Here is an 18308-nt window from a genome sequence, read left to right as displayed (position 1 = left end):
CAGTTTCTTTCAGCTTAGGCTTTTAACCAAGGTCAAGCCATTTTTGTCCTTCAATGAGAGGGTTATACATGCTTTTATTTCATCTAGACTCAATACTGTAACAGGCTACAGTGCTACTCGTCTTTTAACAAGAACATGTAAACAAGAACATATTTCACCCATATTGGCTTCCTTTCATTGGCTTCCTGTCCGTTTTAGGATTGATTTTATGATCTTGTTTCTTGTATATAAGTCATTGAATGGTTTAGCTACAACCTATTTCTGTGAGCTTTTGCAGCCATACGTACCATCAAGGTCACTTAGATCTGCTGATCTGCTTCTTCTGGTAGTCCCTAAATCCACGCTGAAGCACAGGGGTGATCACGCCTTAGCAGTCGTAGCCCCTAAACTATGGAATGAGTTAGGCTAGACTAGCCTCTACACTGCTGGTTTTTAAATCTCGTCTTAAATCTCATTTTGATTCTTTGGCTTTTAATGTAGTCGATTTGCATGTTTTGTTTGTATGTTTTGCCTATTTATTACTGGACAGCACTTTGGTCAACATTTGTTGTTTAAAAATGTGCTTTATAAATAAAGTGGAATTAAATTGAGCATAACCAGTAATAACAAAAGGACTGTGATTTACTAGTCTAAAAATGTGTATAATAATATGACCCTCATTTGTCTGTGGGCAGTTGAGGTGGCAGGTCATGCAGATGCCTTGCAGTCAACCTTGTAAGGCAATTTGTCATGTCATTTTTTTTTTTTTGAAAATTGTTTTGTTTATGAAGAGATTTCTGTTGTGTAGTGGTCCACTGTCCATATAGACGAATCCCCCTGTGGTACTACTAATATGATGCAAGCACTGAGTGGGGTTTTCCTCTGTTTAATAATCTAAATTCTTGCATGAACATAAAGATTATTTGCTTGTATGTGCTATGTTGTCCTCACCTTCAATTACACAAAGGCCACAATAATTTAATAAAATACAAGTGGACTAGTTTATCCCAATAACCCACATGTACATCGTTTAAGAATAACTTATGACAGGCTCATTGTGGTAGTATAAATTAAAATGTCAAAATAAAACGTTTATTTCAAGAAAACTAACATTTTTGAAAGTAATTAGTGGTGTTTTTGCCTGCAGATGGATGGCATGTTTTTTGATAGGATACACTTCTGAGATAAACTGAATCAGAAATTAATAGCTGAAAGTAACGGCTAATATTCAGGTCTTCAATGAATAATCTAATGTTCACGTTATGCTTGGATTTTAGAAAGAATTTAATTTAGTAAGAAAGCTGAGGACTTTTATTTTGGCGTCTGTCTCCTAGTCAACCCTTGCTACAGTCATTGGGGACGCTAGAGGACGTTGAACACGTTTGTTTTTCGAGAAGAATAAACTCCAACACATGTAGCAGGTTTATAAAACACACTCAGAGGCGATATTAGAATGGCCAAACGAATAATGTAAGTGCTGTCATCTCATATAACATCTTTCAGTATGTGTTTAAATACGAAATATGGAGTTGTCTCATTTAGCATCTCATCTTCTTAATCGAATTTTTCAGTCCACCTTAAATAGCTATTAACTTCTGCAACATTTAAGGTGGAAAGAAATCTAATAGTAAATAGCTTATTCTTTAGCTGGTGTTAAATCAGCAGAAACTCTTGGAAACACTTTACTAGTGGAGTTCTCCAATTCACTTTACAGACTGTAGTCAGTCTTGAATCTGAATCTGATTTCGGCCTCACAGGACTGACGTGGTGATGGTGCGTTATTGTTTTGTGCTGGTACGAGTGGATCAGACACAGCAGTACTGTTTTTATTTTTATTTTTAAAAACACTGCCCATTCAGTGTCAACTCTGTTAGAGACATATACCTTGTTGGTTCACCTTGTAGATGGAAAGACAGCTGATGTTAGTCATCATGTAGTCCTTCACCAATGGTCACTGGGTGCTGCCCACAGGAAGCTTTTAGCTGAATATTTTTGGTTGATGAATATTTCTCAGTTCAGCAGTGATAATGAAGGGTTTAAAAACTCCAGTAGCAGTGCTGTGTCTGATCCACTCATACCAGCACAACCCACATTAACACCACCACCACCTCAGTGTCACTACATTTCAAAGAATGATCCACCATCCGAATCATACCTGCTCTGTGATAGTCCAGTGGTGGTCCTGACCACTGAAGAACAGGGTGAATGTGGGCTAAGAAAGTATGCAGAGCAACAGATTAACAGCAGACTGTAATTGTAGAACTACAAACTGTTAAGTGGAGCTGCTAAAGAATAAAGTGTGTATACTATTAATGTATGACCTTTTTGTCCTGGCAGTGTACAATATAAAAAAAAAAAACACAACTGTAAAAAGAAATGTGAAATTATTAAACATCCAGGTATAGGTCACAGTTATTAGAAATTAATGTACCTTTGGTTATCTTTTTCGGTTTTATTCAATGTGCCATTAGATGCCATTTTTGTGTGTTTGTGCAGTTATCCTCTTTACCAGCTGGGTAATCCACAGCTCAGGATATTCCGGCCCACCTTTGACATGACACTCGTTAGACCGGGCAAAGAACTGCCATCTGACACAGTGCAGTTTCGGATTTCAATGGAGTAAGTTGTTAACATATTTCTCACATTTCTAAATTGTTTATTTGTCTTTAGCATGTCTCATTGTATATTTGAATAAAGCAGTTTTAAATTTAAATGAGCACCTGAGATAATTACAGTTTTACTCAGTGATTTTAGTCCCATACAGATGGGTTGTGTTTGTGTTTTTCCTCTCTCTGTTCCACTGAGGGAGTTACAGGCTAATTTACCTTTTGATTCACAGATGATCTGTGATTTAACTGTGCCGAAATAAGCATGTATATGATTTCCCATATAGTCTTGTGTTCAGATATAATTTTTTTTATTATTTAGTCTCCCAGCTGGCCCAACAGTTCTCATTTTGTGCAAAGATAGATGCTTTGGAATGTTCATCTCTTCACTTGGCCTTGGTAATAGAGCTTAATTTCCATTCCCTTAACATTGACAAAGTATTAGCAGAGAGAGAGAAACAAACAAACATATGTACACACGTCTCTAGCATGTAACATCAGGGAAGAAAGTAAATAAAAATCAGCCAAGACATGTTATAAAAGAATTATTATAATGTTAGCTACAGGTGAAAAGCATCACACGCATCTTATCATGTTTTTATTTTTGTTGTTATTGTATTAACATGCGTTTTTCCATCTAGATGCAAGTTATATCTCTGAAAATATTATAATGCATTTATGTTCTTCATAAAGTAATACTTTCTCAACAGAGCAAAAATTGGTGACCGGAAAATGTCTTTTTATAGTGTCATGTAGATTTTGACCACTAGGAGGAAGTCCAACCTCAGTAATAAGAGTTGGACTGGTGTACGTGAGGTAGTAAGTAGGTGGTCACTCCAAAACAAGGATCCATCAGGATGCTGAAGATTACAGAAGTAACATTTCAAAAAACGTTAAAAAAAAACCAACTATGTAATATAAGAAAAATGCAAAATCTGGCATTGGTTTACATCAGTGGTTCTTAAACAGCAAGGGGTGGTATGCCAAAAATGTACTATTTAACTAAGAAATCTATTAAAAACTTAAAATCTAAAATTTTCATGTGTAAATTACACAATGTTTCAAGGTTTTCATAATTATGCCCCAATGAAATTCCTTTGTGTTTGGGGAAAAAACAACAACAACAACAACGTGCTGCACATACAGCGTAGTTGATTATGTCTGTAAGGAACAGGGGAGACAGCATTCCCCCGATTCTTTCCCAGGGCGGGAATGCGATCCCCAAGTTGTTTGAGAAATCCGTGTAAAGACCGTTTCAGCTGCTTACTGGACGTAAGCAGTTTGGACTTTATTACAAAAAGGGCAAAGCGGAAACAAGAAAAACAAGCAAAAACCAATCCTATGAAATACTCCTGAGCCCACAAGGACTAAATACAGAGGCCAAAGAAACAAAGTGAGAATTCTGAAATAGAGGAGAACGCACAGCTGAAGGAACACAATTAAACAGACCTAAATCTCTGTTTAATACGGCACCACACCTTCTTCACCTTCTGATACAAGAGCAGAGTGCTGCTGTGTGCACCTGCTCCAAGCGGTTTCACATATAGCTTTTTAAAGCAAATAATCAACATTAAATTGACGTCTTCTCATTTTTATTTCTTTCAAAATGCTTATTTTCAATAAATGTTATGTTCCAAAAATATGTAATTGTGTTTAAAACGTTCTATCTATACTTTCTAGTCATAATATGAGAATAATTTTGTGTAAAAGATGCAAAGTAAAAAATAAAAAGCAAAAATTCCAGCAAGATTTTGCCTTATGCTTCCGGAACAGAGGAAGAACCAGAGATGCACATGTTTCCCTGGTAAGACTCATAGGTGGTACTTTGGAGGTTTTGGTTTGATGAGGTGTGGTACTTGGTATATAAAATTTTGAGAACCACTGATTTACATAATAAATATGTGATAGGTAAAAATATAATTATACAATATACTAAGTAAAAAAATATATATATATACGTTTGTCTTAATCTTGTCAGATCAGTCAGAGATCGGTCAAAGCCTGCTTGGGGCTTTGTTTGTCTGCTCTACACATTCTTTATTATTTGTGAAATGCTTGCTTCTTCTGCCTGGAAATTAGAAGGATTAATTTTTAATTATGTGTTAGTATCGTAAAGTCCAGATTTTTCAGGTAACTCTTCAAATACAATTTTATTTAACTAGAACAGAGAGGCTGTATCTGGGATTATATTCAGAGCTACTCAGAGTTTTCTTTTCTGCTTTGTTAAGTCAACAGTAAATAAGTTAATAGTAAATAAGAGCGACATCTGATCTTGGATCAAAATTCTTTTAATGGGAATATTTGTGAATACAGGCCTGGTCTATGATGTTGTTTATCATTGAATCTTGTTTACATGTTAGCAACCTGACCACCTGCCAAGACAACAACGCAGGGTCTGCCGATGACGTTTTTTCACCGTCAGTAGCGTCCAAACATTTGTTATTTCGTTGCAGCCGTGTAATATGAAACAGGCAGTCAAACTGTAAATGAGGGCTCTAATAGTGGAGCTCACATGCGAAGAGGACAAGGTCTGCTTTGTTTTCAGTTAAACCTGAGGGTGTACATCTTACACTGTGACGCTGGAGCGCCGCATCTCACTTATTATTCTGTCGGAAAGCATTCCAAACCGCACAAGTTTGTAATCCGGCTGTGTGTTAGCACTTGCGTAAGCAAGGAGGGGAAGCTTCTAACCTTAAAGGAGTTCAGTATTTTGTTTTCTCAGTCTTTTGTGATCTTGAGCATATCAGTCTGCACTAGACATCCACACCACCTGTACCACAGTGATGGTGCCATCTGGCCAGGGATTGAGCATAAAGCAAATGTTCTTAACTGAGCCAAAAGTCCTCTTTGAGGCTGAATGCAGTCTGTCTTCATGCATTAAATGTGGAAGGAGTCAGATAAACGTTTTCAGAGCACTGTAACCCCACTCCTTATCTGTTTGACCACAGACTTCCTCACCATATTATCATAGTGGCTTTTAGGCTGTAGCCTGCTGCACCAGTTGTAGGGCTGATGTCAATCTTTTGTGCTTTCTACGCACTCTTAAATTTTGTCCTGTAAATGTGGCCACTATGTTGTTGTTATTGTTTAGTTTGTTCCACAATGTTGGACTCCTACCGTCATTTTTTTATTTATTTTATTTATAATCTCAACCTTTCATCTGAATCTGGAGTGTTCTCATCCATCATTCATCTCCCAGTTTTTTAAACCTCTGTGATGAATCACCTACTTAAAAGACTTAAAAGAGGCAGGATATGTGTGCGTGAGACTGTGTGGGTGAGGGACAGCAAGAGAGAGAAGGATGAGCTGTGTTTAGAGATGAGCGTCTGTGTTGTTTTGAATACCTTTTATGTGTGAAGGGTGGGGTCCTTCTGAAACTCATAACTAGGAGAGAAGTTTGAACAACGGGGAGCAGACTTGTGTTTTCGGAGAGTGCAGCACATGAAAAGATAAGCCGCCCTGACCTCCAGGGAGCTGTTTAGATCTGTGCTTAATAGCCTAGTTGCTCTTAGTTCTGGAATATCTCTGCTGACTGATACTTCACTATGAAAAACTGCTTTTCAATATTGCCGTGAAGGATTCAGTTCCCCTCATATTCAGGGACTTATTAACTGTGGTAAATGTGTCAGATATAAGTCAGACATGACTGCCATTTGATAATGTTTCTGAGTCATGATTGTTTTAAATTGTAATAGAGCTATGTGGTAATCGTGTGTAATTATAACTAAAGATCACTTAGCCACTAAAATCAAACAGACAACTTTTGCTGCAGGAAGAGGAGAAAAAAGACCAGGAACCCCCCAAAACGTTTAATAGATCTAAAACAAATTGTCAAAACCTACCATGTGAAATTTCCATTTCTACTAGTGTCTGCATGGGTTTCTTCCCACAGTCCAAAAACATGGAGGTTAGGGGAATTGATGTGATTGAATGTGATGTAAGCATGTAGGCCCAGATATGTATTGGCGCTCTCTCCTGGGTGAACCCCCTAGTACCTGATATAGTCCTCCAGGTGGACGGTCATTCCTGGTTGAGTGAACGCTGTGTGCATTTGGTTGCCACTTCTCGCCAATGTCTGTGTTGATTGAGTGTCGAATGGATTGATGTTCTTTTGTAAAGCGTCATTGTGTGTCTTGAAATGTAACACAAAAAATTTATATAAATGTTCAAACTAAGTGCAAGATTATAATTAAAAGATAAAATTCATTGTGTTGAATTTTTTAACTATTCTCCGTTTTGGAACATTCTGTTGTCCTGTAATGGCCCTGTGACGTTAATGTTATGCAATCTGTTATTATTTATTGTTAGCTTTTCAGTGTGTTTTTAATTTAGTTTTGGTTTTCACCAGAATTTTATATTTTTTATTATTAGTATTTACAAACCCCATGAGAAACCATCACAGTTCTTTTATGAACACAGTCTCACATTCTTGCAAAACTGTTGTCAACCAATACAGTCTGCTGCACATCAAAGACTGTGTTATGGAAGGACAAGGACATACATCAGCTCTATGCAGAAATGCCACAGAGGGCTCTGGGTCCAAGTTCATCTCAAATGTTTTGACAGTGGAAATATGTGATGTGGTCAGAAACATAGACATCAGTTTCTCTTTGCATATGTGGGAATGTACCCTTGATGTGGAGCCACATATTGGAATTTAAAAGAGACATATGCTGCCATCCAGGCAAAGTATTTTCCAGAGAAGTCCATGGTTATTTCATCAAGAAACAGAATTTTGTAAACACAGATACCACTTTTTCATCAACACAGAGTTTGTGCTGGTTCCGGTGAACTAGGGAACATTTCAAGGACAGACCTGCATTGCCACTGGTTTGAGAGCCCAACAATTACATATCTGGATGTTTCCTAATGTGTTTATTTTTTTCAGGAGATCAGTGACAATCTTTTGCTGATGTTTTTCTGTGGTTCTCATGCTTTTAGATGTTAATGGTGGAATAGCGGGTAAACAACCTTAAGTGGTGACGCCAGTGCCTTGCCCTTCAGCTGCCCTTGCCCTTACTGTCTGAGAACCATATATATTACAGTGGAATAGCACAAAACCACACAAAGTACTGGCACCATACCAATGGAAAAGGGGTTAGAGTGTGTGCTTGACTGACCTTTCTGCAGGCCAGATCTGTCTCCTATTTAAAATATATGCTGCAACATGAAGAGGTAAATCTGGCAATGCTTAGTAATAATAATAAAAACACACTGTGTACATTTGTCAGTTAGATAAATGTTCTAGTGAAATAATAAATTTTAGGTGCATTTTTGTGTATTATTGCACTGTGGTAGAGTAGACTGAACTGAATATATTTGCTGCCATAACTTTTTTGGTGCATTTGGCAACATAAGCATGTTTTCTCAGCCTTTTTATGTACTTGGCTACTTTGAAACTTGATACTATGTTATCAGATGAGTTTTCTATTGAGAGAAAAAGTTGAATAGAATTTGTCACTGTTCTCACTGAAACCGAATAGCATCAAAGACCTCAAGTAAAGTTGCACATATCACATTGAACTAGACATGGTTCATTTCTCCTGCTGTCATGTATTCTTTGTGCTCTATGAAGCATAGCTACAAAAGAAATGACATTGTGCCCTAATGAGAGGTACCACTTGGACAGTTAATAATGACTGCTGTTGCTCACATTTTGCATGATACTTTCTAAGAAATAAGCTTGGTGATGGAAGATGGGAACTCCTTGTAAGAAAACACATGGGCAGTGGTAAAGGGTGGGCAGGCAGAGGGTCAGGAACTGCGGTTGGGTCGTGGTAAAGATCATCAGGGGCAGTGATTTAAAGAGAGTTCCTGCTCTCTAATCAGGCACAGTTTTTCCACTCAAATGACTCGGAAAGCACTTTGTTCTGATTACCATTCCACTCACTGCATGTTGAGTCTTTGGCTTTCTAGGAATCCTCTTTCTCTCTATCTGTCTGTCTCTCTTGCTTTCTCCCCCTGGGCCTTCTTCCCTCCCTCCCCTTTCTTCCTTCTCTCTCACTAACTTACATGCCGTTCTCTCCTGTGTCACATGAAGTAGAAGTTCAGGACCCTGTTTGCTTCATTCCTCACAATTTGATACATCATTCTTAAGAAAGGTGTCATAAAGAGTTTTTGGCTGTGAAGCAATAAATGAACTACTATTAGTTCCATAAAGAACTTTTCAGCATATAGATCTTTCTTTAATAAAACACTCAAACAATATTTCTTCAAGAAACTAAAATATGTTCTTCAGTGGCAATTCTTCAAAAATATTTTAAACCTACAATTACATTGTTCCTTTTCACATACACTGGATATTGAATAAAAAATAAAATTGTTGACTTGAATAGAATTAATTAACTCATTAGAGTGGCACCTTAAGGGGGTAATAAGTGACCAGTCACATTTAAAGTGAAATTAAACATAAATCTCTTCTTGAATGGCTTCACACTAGTTGTTGGAACATCCCTGTGAGGACTTGACTGCATTCAGCAAAAAAGGGTATCAGTAAGGTCTGGTAAAGATGTTGAAAGTTTAGGTCAAGATAAAACTTCAATGGTTCCAAAGCCCTGGTACTAGTGTGCTTTACAGTGCTCTTGCTGACTTCAGATTCAATAACCCTTGAGTCTGCGAGAGCAGGGGTGGAAAATGACTCACAGGAGGATTACATGGCTACGGACAATGGAACCGCTTTGACTACGAGAAGAAGATAAACATAGTGGCAACTGGGGTGGTAGGAGAATGAAAGAGGTTGCAGGTGTGTGTGTGTGGATGGGAAAAGGTGACAACATTAAGAGGTTTGAGGATTCATCAGGGAAAGTGAAGGTGCCCCGCATTGAAAAAATACTACGGGTTGTTCAAATCTGTTGGTTGAAGTCCAGCGACAGGTTACTCACCACAGTTCATAGGATATCACCACCTCTGTTACTACTGAGGAGAACACCAGCACAGGTGTACAGGAGGGTGAATATGTTGTTAACCAAAGGAATTGTGGAGAGCAGGAGAGAGTGAAACAAGGGTTGAAAGCGTTGAATTGGGCAGAGAATAAAATTAAAATGGCCAGTTGCAGTAGATAAAGTAAGGTGGAAGTGTATAAATGATTATTTGTAAGGTATATTAGCTGGTTTGAAGGGATCAGCAGAGCAGAAATGTAATAGTTTAGGTAAAGTTATTTATAAATATGAAATTGCAAAGTTTGGTAGGTTGCAAAAAAGCAAAGATATAGTGTAGTCAAGACAGCAAGTGAAATAGATAAACTAATACAGGAGTTAAGGGCTCTTAGAAAGCAGTGGAGGCGAGTAGGGGAAGAGGAAAGAGAGGGCATTAAGGTACTACAGAAAGCTTAAGGGTAGGTTGGCAGTGTTGAGAAGAGCAGAGAATTTGTGGAACGAGAAGGAACATGCTAGGGCAGCATTCTTTAGGAATCCTTTTAATTTTGTGAAGACCTTGTTTGGTAAGGAGAAATTTGGGCATTGGAAAGAGGGAATTAGACGAGCATTTCAATGACATGTACACTATTAAGTATAAAGCAAAGGAGCTAGAGTGGCCACAAGATATTCCACCACTAGGTGAAATAGAGCAGCAAATGGAGGTTAGTCCACCAAAATGGAGTGAGGTTCAAGATGTGCATCATGCAAAGGCTGCTCCAGGGCCTAATGGTGTGCCGTATTGGGTGTACAAGTATGCACCTGATGTCTTGAAGTTTTTATGGAGGTTGATGGGCATAGTTTGGAAGAAAGGGATCGTTCTAAAAGAGTGGAGAAGAGCAGGCGGTATCCTTATCCCCAAGGACAAAGATGTTGTGTGTATAGAACAGCTTTGGCCAATAAGTCTTCTTAATGTGGAGGGTAAGATTTGTTTTAGTGTGATAGCGCGGAGACTTGCTGCTTATTTGAAGCAAACAAAATAATTGATACAAAAGGCAGGAGTTTCTGGCTTTGCAGAATGCTTTGAACATAGCAGCTTGATCTGGCATCAGATTCAGACAGCAAAGAAAGATGGTAGAGATGTACATGTGATTTTTATAGATTTAGTGAATACATTTGGCTCAGTGCCTTTGAATTTTTCCAGCTTCCAGATAAGGTTACTAGGCTTGTTAAAGCATATTTTGAAGACATTCAGTTTTGCGTTTGTACAGGGTAATTAGTCATGGCAGCGGTTTGAAATGGGTATAATAGCTGGATGTATGATTTCACCATTAGCATTTAAGATCGCGATGGAGGTAGTAATCAGGGCCTTTAAGTGGGTCGTAGGCAGGGAGAGGTTGCATGATGGTACTCGGCTCCCCCCAATCAGGGCTTACATGGACGACATGACGAACCTGATGACTACTGTGCCTTGCACACAGCAGTTGCTTGGGAAATCAAAGGTTGGCTAGGTTGAAAGTTAAACCTAGAAGTCTAGAAGCCTTTTGATTGTCAAAGGAAAACTTGTACAGGAGAATTTTTGGGTGGAAGAAGAATTGATTCATACAGTATTGGAGAGAGCAGTGAAGAGTTTAGGTAGATGGCATAGTGCAGTGCTAAATTATACTGACCAAGTTGTGGGAGTAAAGGCTGAATTCGTGAAGGCTATTAATAGCATTGATAGATTATGCTTGCCAGGGAAGTTGAAATTGTGGTGTCTGCAGTTTGGCTTACTGCCTTTATGACGTTTTGATCACAAAAGTAGAGAGGATGGAAAGGGTTATGAACAAGGCTAAAAAGAAGTGGCTAGTGGTGCCACAGTGTTTAAGTAGTGTGGCATAGTATGGGAGAGGGGTACTGGAGCTACCAGTTTAGATGAGGAATTTAAATGTGAGTCGTGAGGTGATTTTGTCAGGATGGAAGGATGCAGTGTTTAAAGCAGCAGCACCACTCACAAAAGCAGGAAGGAAGTGGAACCCACGAGTGGCAGTACAGGTAGCCAGGATCTCATTAGAGCTAAGGCATGTGATTGGCCAAATGCAATGTGGAAGAGCAGCGGGCCTTGGGTCAGGTGATTAGTGGGAAGCATTTAGTAAGGCCACATCACCAAAGAAAAGGCAAATGATGACTAGATTTATTCGCGATCAGGAATAGGAGGCATAGAGAGCAGCAGCAGTGTCACACACAAAACAAAACCAGTGGCTTCGCTGAGAGAATCTCTAGAAACAGAAGATCACTTGGCAAGGATTGCGGGTCATGAAGGCAAGTCATATTAAGTTTTTGCTTGGAGCAACTTATGATGTCCTTCCAACTCCACAAAATCTTGGACAGTGGGTAGGTGAAGAACCTAGTTGTAGATTGGGTTGGGCATGCTGAAGCATATTCTATCATCTTGTAAAGTTTTTCGCAGGGGAGTTATACATGGAGTGGAGACATAATCAGGTGCTAAGGGTTTTAGCATGTTTGTTGGACAAAATAAATAAATAAACTGCAGGTCCCAGAGTGCATTGCATTAACTACACTGAGGCCAGATATGGTGCTTTACTCTGAAAGTAAATGGATAGTTTATATCATAGAGTTAACAGTTCCATTTGAGGATGCAGTAGAAAAAGCATTCAAAAGTAAGAAGCTGAAGTATGCTGATTTGGCGACTGAGGTGAGGAAACGCGGGTGGCAGGCACATTTAAGACCGGTGGAGATGGGTATCAGGGGATTTGTAGCCAAGTCTGCCACATCCCTGCCTGTGCAGTTCGACATCAGGGCCCGGAAACTAAGGGCAGCAGTGAAGGAATTATCAGAAACAGCTGAAAGGTCTAGTCAGTGGTTGTGGATAAGGAGGGCAAAGGCTAGTTGGGGAAATGCACTGTAGAGGTGCTGTTGTGGTGGTTGGTGATGTAGCACGTGGATCTGGTGGCACTGAGCATGTATTAACGGTGCCAGTGGGGCTAGGTACAGCCTTAGTCACCAGGGAGGCCAGTGTGGATTTATGGTTGTTGATACTTAAGGGTAAGGTAGGACTGTAAACCTGGCTTGGAGGGGGAGTGGGTCTGGGAGGCCAGACTTCACTGTTGAGCCTTCTGGAGGTGTCGTGGGCTTATTTCAGTGAAACACTGATGAGGGGAGGTGCCTACCTGATGACACCTGTGAAGAGCTAGTGATGCAGTGGGTGGTTTGTGTACTCATGTGATGGGCTCAATGAGTACCCCTAGATTTTAAATGATCATGAACGGCCACAGCAAGTTTAGGGTGTAGCTCTAGGACTGGAACAATAGAGATTATGTGGCTGCCTTTAGGAAGGGAATGGGGTGGGCCCTATGTGAAGCTTTAATGGATTGGCATAGAATATTGTACATCTTATCTTGTGTATGATTATAATATAAATAACACTTTAGCCCCCTCCAAGGTGTGTTCCTGCCCTGCGTCCAGTGATTCCAGATAGGCTCTGTTCCATTGCCTCACTATAGCTCAGTGTCCCCATTTTTTTCTTTTATTTTCAAGGATGACCAAATTTGATGTGAGGAACTACCTCGAGAAGATCTACAGCATTCCTGTGGCAGCAGTGCGTACAAGAATTCAGTATGGTGAGTAGATTCCCCACTTTCACAGAAATTCCGCAGATCACAACCTCTATTGTTCTCAAATTTCAAATGCATGACAAACCTCTGTAATTAATGCAAAACCTACATTTAAGGGAACATAGACAGTTCTGGAGAACTGTGGTTCCCTCAGCGAAACAAAATCCTTCTCCAGTTTGTTTTCATTCAGAAGCTATTTAAGGTAAGTATTTGAGTAAGAAGCTTGACTGTACCTTGTTGGTGGTTGAAACTTGATTTGTCTGTAGACCGGAGAACTAGCAAATGGCGAGGAAACGTTCTTTGAAATATATAAAAACTGTGTTGGATTAAAATTACAAACATCGCCTTTAGTGATAATGGGTCATAATTTTTACAGACCTCCTGTGGTACAGTTGCTTTTACCCACCCCCCTGGTGAGAATATATCCCTAATGAAATGTGGGAGGCTTTATGAATACACACACACACACACACACACACTGTGTATAGTCTAACAGAACAGTACCATTTTATCAGCAGAGAGAGAGATACTGCCACCTGCCATGGGAACAATTGTTATAGCATTCTAAACAATATTCATCAAGCCAGTTATAAACTCCAGTAGTTTATAAATCATTATAAGTATCTCCCGTACTAAATCTTTGTTACTGTGTGCTTAAGATGCTGCAGGGTTTTCTCTTACACTAAGGTGACAAACCAGTTATAATGGAACCACCTGCTACTACAAAGTACATGAAATTGTTCACAAAAATTTTCCATTGAAATGCTACACTACTACAAGGAGTTTGTTTTTTTTTGTTGTTGTCCTGGTATTTGCTGATCCCTTTTTGCTTTACCACATGATAAAATAATGTGCCTGAGCACTGAAGCAGAAGAGTCCTCATATTACAGGGAAAATGATAAGAGGCAGGGGAGGGCAGTGTTTGTATATGAGAGTGAGAGTAAAAGACAGTAAGGAGTGGCTTGTGTGATTCAATGTTTTTTTTTTTTCTCTCTCCCCTCCCCCCTATCCCCTTTCTTCCCACAGCCTCTTATCTCTAGATCTGCTGCTCTAGCATTCTGACCATCAGCTGTCCTAGGATGCCCTGTTTTAAAAGGCAGCCAAGAAGTTACACAACTAGGGTTTATTATTTTTATATATATATATTTTTAAACAAATATATAAAAGGGTAGGACATTTCTTTAGAATTTAAGAATTTACACACAAGCAAACACTTACTACAAGATTTATTATCCAAGTAAATCGCAACCAAGAGCTATATACAGCATGAAAGGGGGAATCTCTTGTATGACTGCCATGTTGGGCTTTAGCCACTGGAAGCCCCATTTCCTTGGAGTGGCTTTTTGCACTAATGTTGTGGGGACCCTCTGAGTGGGAGAGTTTTTTATAAACAGGAGTGCCTAAAACAAACAAACTGAAAAAAACAGTGGAACACCAATCACATAAAAAAAATTAAAACAACAAAGGCTAAGTAATCCCTTGGTGCGTCAGACCAGGTATCCCTCTCTGCGTCATGGGTTCCACTCCATTGACGGTGTAAAGGATGTGTGAGTGGGGCTCAGGGGCTCTGACTACTCCCCAGCACTCAAGGGTTCCATTCTTTCCTCCCCGAGTGTGGTGGGGTATTTTGGAAGAGGTTGCCATGGCTACCTCTCTATCCTGGGATTTGTAACGTGATAGCAGCCAAACCACAACCCCAAAGCAGGGAGAAATGTTTGAGGGTGTGTGTGTGTGTGTGTAGGGTGGGATTTGGGGGTTGGGGGTTGGGTGGGAGGGTAGTGTTGAAGACAGGGTGTTCAAAAACATGAACAAAAGCGAGTCTTTTCACCTGGTTTAGGGGAGTAACCCAGTTGACCTTAAACTGAGGAGTCCCCTATCCTCCTTTTGCCTCTACTCAAAAATCAACCATTCCCGCGCTGAGGCTGTTGATTTTACCAAGAACGACTTCCCCTGAGAATCACTGAATTGATTACATGAAACCACACAAACACACAGGGTCCACTCGTGACATATTTTCACACATTCATTGCATAGCAATTGGACGTTGGGTTATGAATGTAAATGAAAGAGCAGTGCCATTTCTTTGTTGGATTTTTTTTTCTCTCTCAAATATGCTGTTACATTTGGGTTTGGAAAATGCTTTCCCCTTGAACTGCATCTTTTGTTGGTTAGTTTAATTGTCCAGGATTTCTGTAAAGATGATGACACACTCAGCCAAGAAAAGGTGAACATGTTATTTCCAAGCAACAGGACAGGGGTTGCCCTCATTTCATTCTATGAAAAGTAACTTATTAAGTGGCATTATTTGCATGCCTAAACCAGATGACAAACGACTGAATGAATCTTTCTCTCTGTCTCAGGTTCAAACAAGAAGAGAAACCATTTAAACCAACGTGTGAAGAAGCCAGATTACAAAGTTGCGTACGTTCAACTGGTGAGTGTGATTATTAATAGCAGTAAATATGGTCATCTCTGAAATAGTTAATGTTTTAAACTAATTTGTAAATCTAGAATCTTCTTTTACTGACCTCCCTTGACCACTTTGATGTCATCCATGTTGAACAAATAATTGCAGAGGGAGTCAACTGTAAAATAATTGAATGAGAAAGACTGATTTATTGAGTTGGAGTTATTAAATCAAATGTTCCCTCAGAGGAAATGGGGGCTGTGTGGTTGTTTTGAGCCCTGAGCTTATGTCTCTTTTCAGAGGGCTTGTCACAGCTTATGTTACTACAGAGATCCCCAAGGCACAGGTAGCCTTTGATGCAAAAACCTCACCTTATTGTGGTCTACTCCCAGCGTCCCAGTGCTGTTTATTTACTTTCTGTCTCTCCCACACACTTGGCCATGCACTACTGTGAGAGAAGAAGCAATCTGTGCTCTCACTTCAGCTGAAGAGGAGCAAGGGGTTCATCTTTGGTTACATGCCAAACTTATAGCAGGAAGTGGAGTATAAAGTTCTGAGCAGTGTATGGATTTTATAGCAGGCAGCTTAGAGTTTTGTTTCTGTGGGCATTAGAATGTTGAGCTTGGTTGTGTTCCAGAGGCAGCACAAGCTGCTGCATTCACACCTGCACTTGGGGTGAATCCTGGGCTGTGGCTTTGACCTGCTGTTTGAAGTAGGCCGCTTTGAAAGGAGTGAAAAGATCTTCATCTGATCTATCCTGATCCAATCAGAAAAGCTTCTTTGAGTCCTGATGTTTTAAAGTTTGCCAGTGAGGCATCAGGTTGTTTATACTCCCTTTCAAGCATCAATCTGGAGAAGAATTAATAATTAAAATTGTCAAAACACAGCCGTTTGTAATGGGATATATAATTGAAGCCCATATTAATATTTTAAAGGGAACTTCCTCTTTGAGGAGCTGAGTCACTTCCTTTGTGCCTTAGTGCAGTCGATTTAATCTTCTCTCAAGCCCAGCTTTAAGTTGCCTGCGTTACTAGCCCAAAGCTTTATGTGCTGTAGTTATTGAGTGTTCATAGTATTTACTTTAAACCTCACACACACACACACACACACATCTGCAGTTACATGCGTTTCTAAAAGAAAGTTCCATTTTAGATGCAAAACTGAAACACTCTGAATGTCATGTTTATTTAAGTGTGACTGATGTAAGTCTTCAAGGTAGACTTTTGAGTAAAGGCATTGATATGAAAGTTATTATTTATTTATTTATTTTCAAATTATTATTATTATTTTTTTAAAGTGGGGGTTGGTGGGTGGCTGTCTGCCGAGAGAAAAAACACACTGCCCAAGAAAAACCCTCCTTTCTATTCAGTGGTCGGTAAAAAACAAGAGTGTTCCTAATTGACACCACATGTGGGGGAGTGTTCTGTGGTCTGATACCCACAGCGGTTCCCCCTGTTCAGCCCCTCCCCCACACGCTCCATAAGCTAATATTCTAGCACTCGTACAAGGAGAGCTTTCCTTCCGCCCTCCCACCCTTTTACAAACTCCAGGATTGCAGTGAGGGCCAGGCCTCTGTTATAGCAAGGTTCCTCGATGGCCACTTACAAATCAGACATGGGATGGGGCAATGGGGAGAAGGCCTGGAGATGGGGTGTGTGGGAGGGGGGTGGTGGTAGAAGGAAAGTGGAGGGTGTATGGGACATGTGAAGCGGGGGAGGTGACTGAGGGCACACTGGAGCTGTGCCAAAACAGGGAGGTCCAGAGACGGGGCAGGGAGGTCTTGTGCAAAATAAAATCTTGCGAGAATATCTAGGCTCCATGTAATAACTGTGCAAGTCAGTCATGCTCCAGTTAGTAGTATCCACAGATATTTTGGTGTTCTCTGAAAGGACTTGAGCAGCTTTGTCTCTGTGTGGAAACATGCAGATTTCTGATGATATTATGATTCTGATGGTTTCTGTATTGAAGCTGAATATAATAATAATAATAACAATATGTAAGTGAAAGCATGGTGCTTTGCTTCAGCAGGAGGGAAATACAGAATACCATATTCCACATGACACTAGATCTTCCCATTCAAAATGTATACACCTTTAACATGCCTTTTATTTCAGGATGGACTATGTATATGCCATCTATTAAGCTTATAGTATACTGTAGGATTGAAAAGCACATCCAGTTTTTGGAGTATTGTTTTTGAGAAACTTGTATAATAATTTCAGCCATGTGCTGGCTTTCCCCCTTACCCATTGCCATTTATAATTTCTAGTGAAAGAAGAAACACCTAAATATTAAATTACATTAAAAATATGGTTAATATTTTGATACAAAAAAGGATTAAACTCCTTATTTTAATTTAATTTTAGAAAAGGAGGCTTGCACTCGATCTGGTCTTGCAGGTTTATTTCATGCATTATAATAAGTATTTTCTGCAGTCTTAATATAGTTTTTAGCACCTATGCATATTAACTGCAGAGGTTCTTTCTGGGATACATTACTCTACATAATGTTGTACTGATTATCTTACTATTCATTAGTGGACATTAATAGAGCTTCGTGAAAGAAGATGAAAACAAGTTAAGGTTAAGTTTCCAGACGTATTGAGTTTTTGTCCCAAGGAGGCCTTGTAGCACTGTTTCCCAATCCCAGAGGCCATGGTGCAAGTAAGCAAAAAGAGCCACAATCAATAGCTGAGTTGCCAAAACACTACTTATCTTCATTTTGTCCTCGCCGCACACACTTTTCTGCAAAGATCTGTGTGCACTAGTATTTGTTTGAAGATGAATCAGTGACTGCTGTTTGTGGGTTATTGTGGGTTGTTAAAGACATTGTTGCCCAGTCTCCAGAACCA

General features: G+C 39.6%; 1 protein-coding gene across 1 annotated transcript in view; it reads left to right on the top strand.

Moving 5' to 3' along the window:
• Positions 1-1312: 1312 nt before the first annotated feature.
• mrpl23 (mitochondrial ribosomal protein L23) overlaps positions 1313-18308 on the top strand; it is a 33022-nt gene continuing 16026 nt past the window's right edge. The window contains exons 1-4 of the mRNA XM_066668188.1: positions 1313-1449; positions 2476-2598; positions 12974-13056; positions 15411-15484. Of these exons, the coding sequence (XP_066524285.1) occupies positions 1433-1449; positions 2476-2598; positions 12974-13056; positions 15411-15484 (297 nt within the window). The 5' untranslated portion in view covers positions 1313-1432. The remainder of the gene's footprint in view (positions 1450-2475; positions 2599-12973; positions 13057-15410; positions 15485-18308) is intronic.

The sequence above is a fragment of the Hoplias malabaricus genome, chromosome 4 (genome assembly GCF_029633855.1).
Source record: "Hoplias malabaricus isolate fHopMal1 chromosome 4, fHopMal1.hap1, whole genome shotgun sequence".
NCBI classification, from domain to species: Eukaryota; Metazoa; Chordata; class Actinopteri; order Characiformes; family Erythrinidae; genus Hoplias; species Hoplias malabaricus.
Note: the sequence above shows the minus strand (reverse complement) of the source record. Positions and strands in the feature narration are given on the sequence as shown.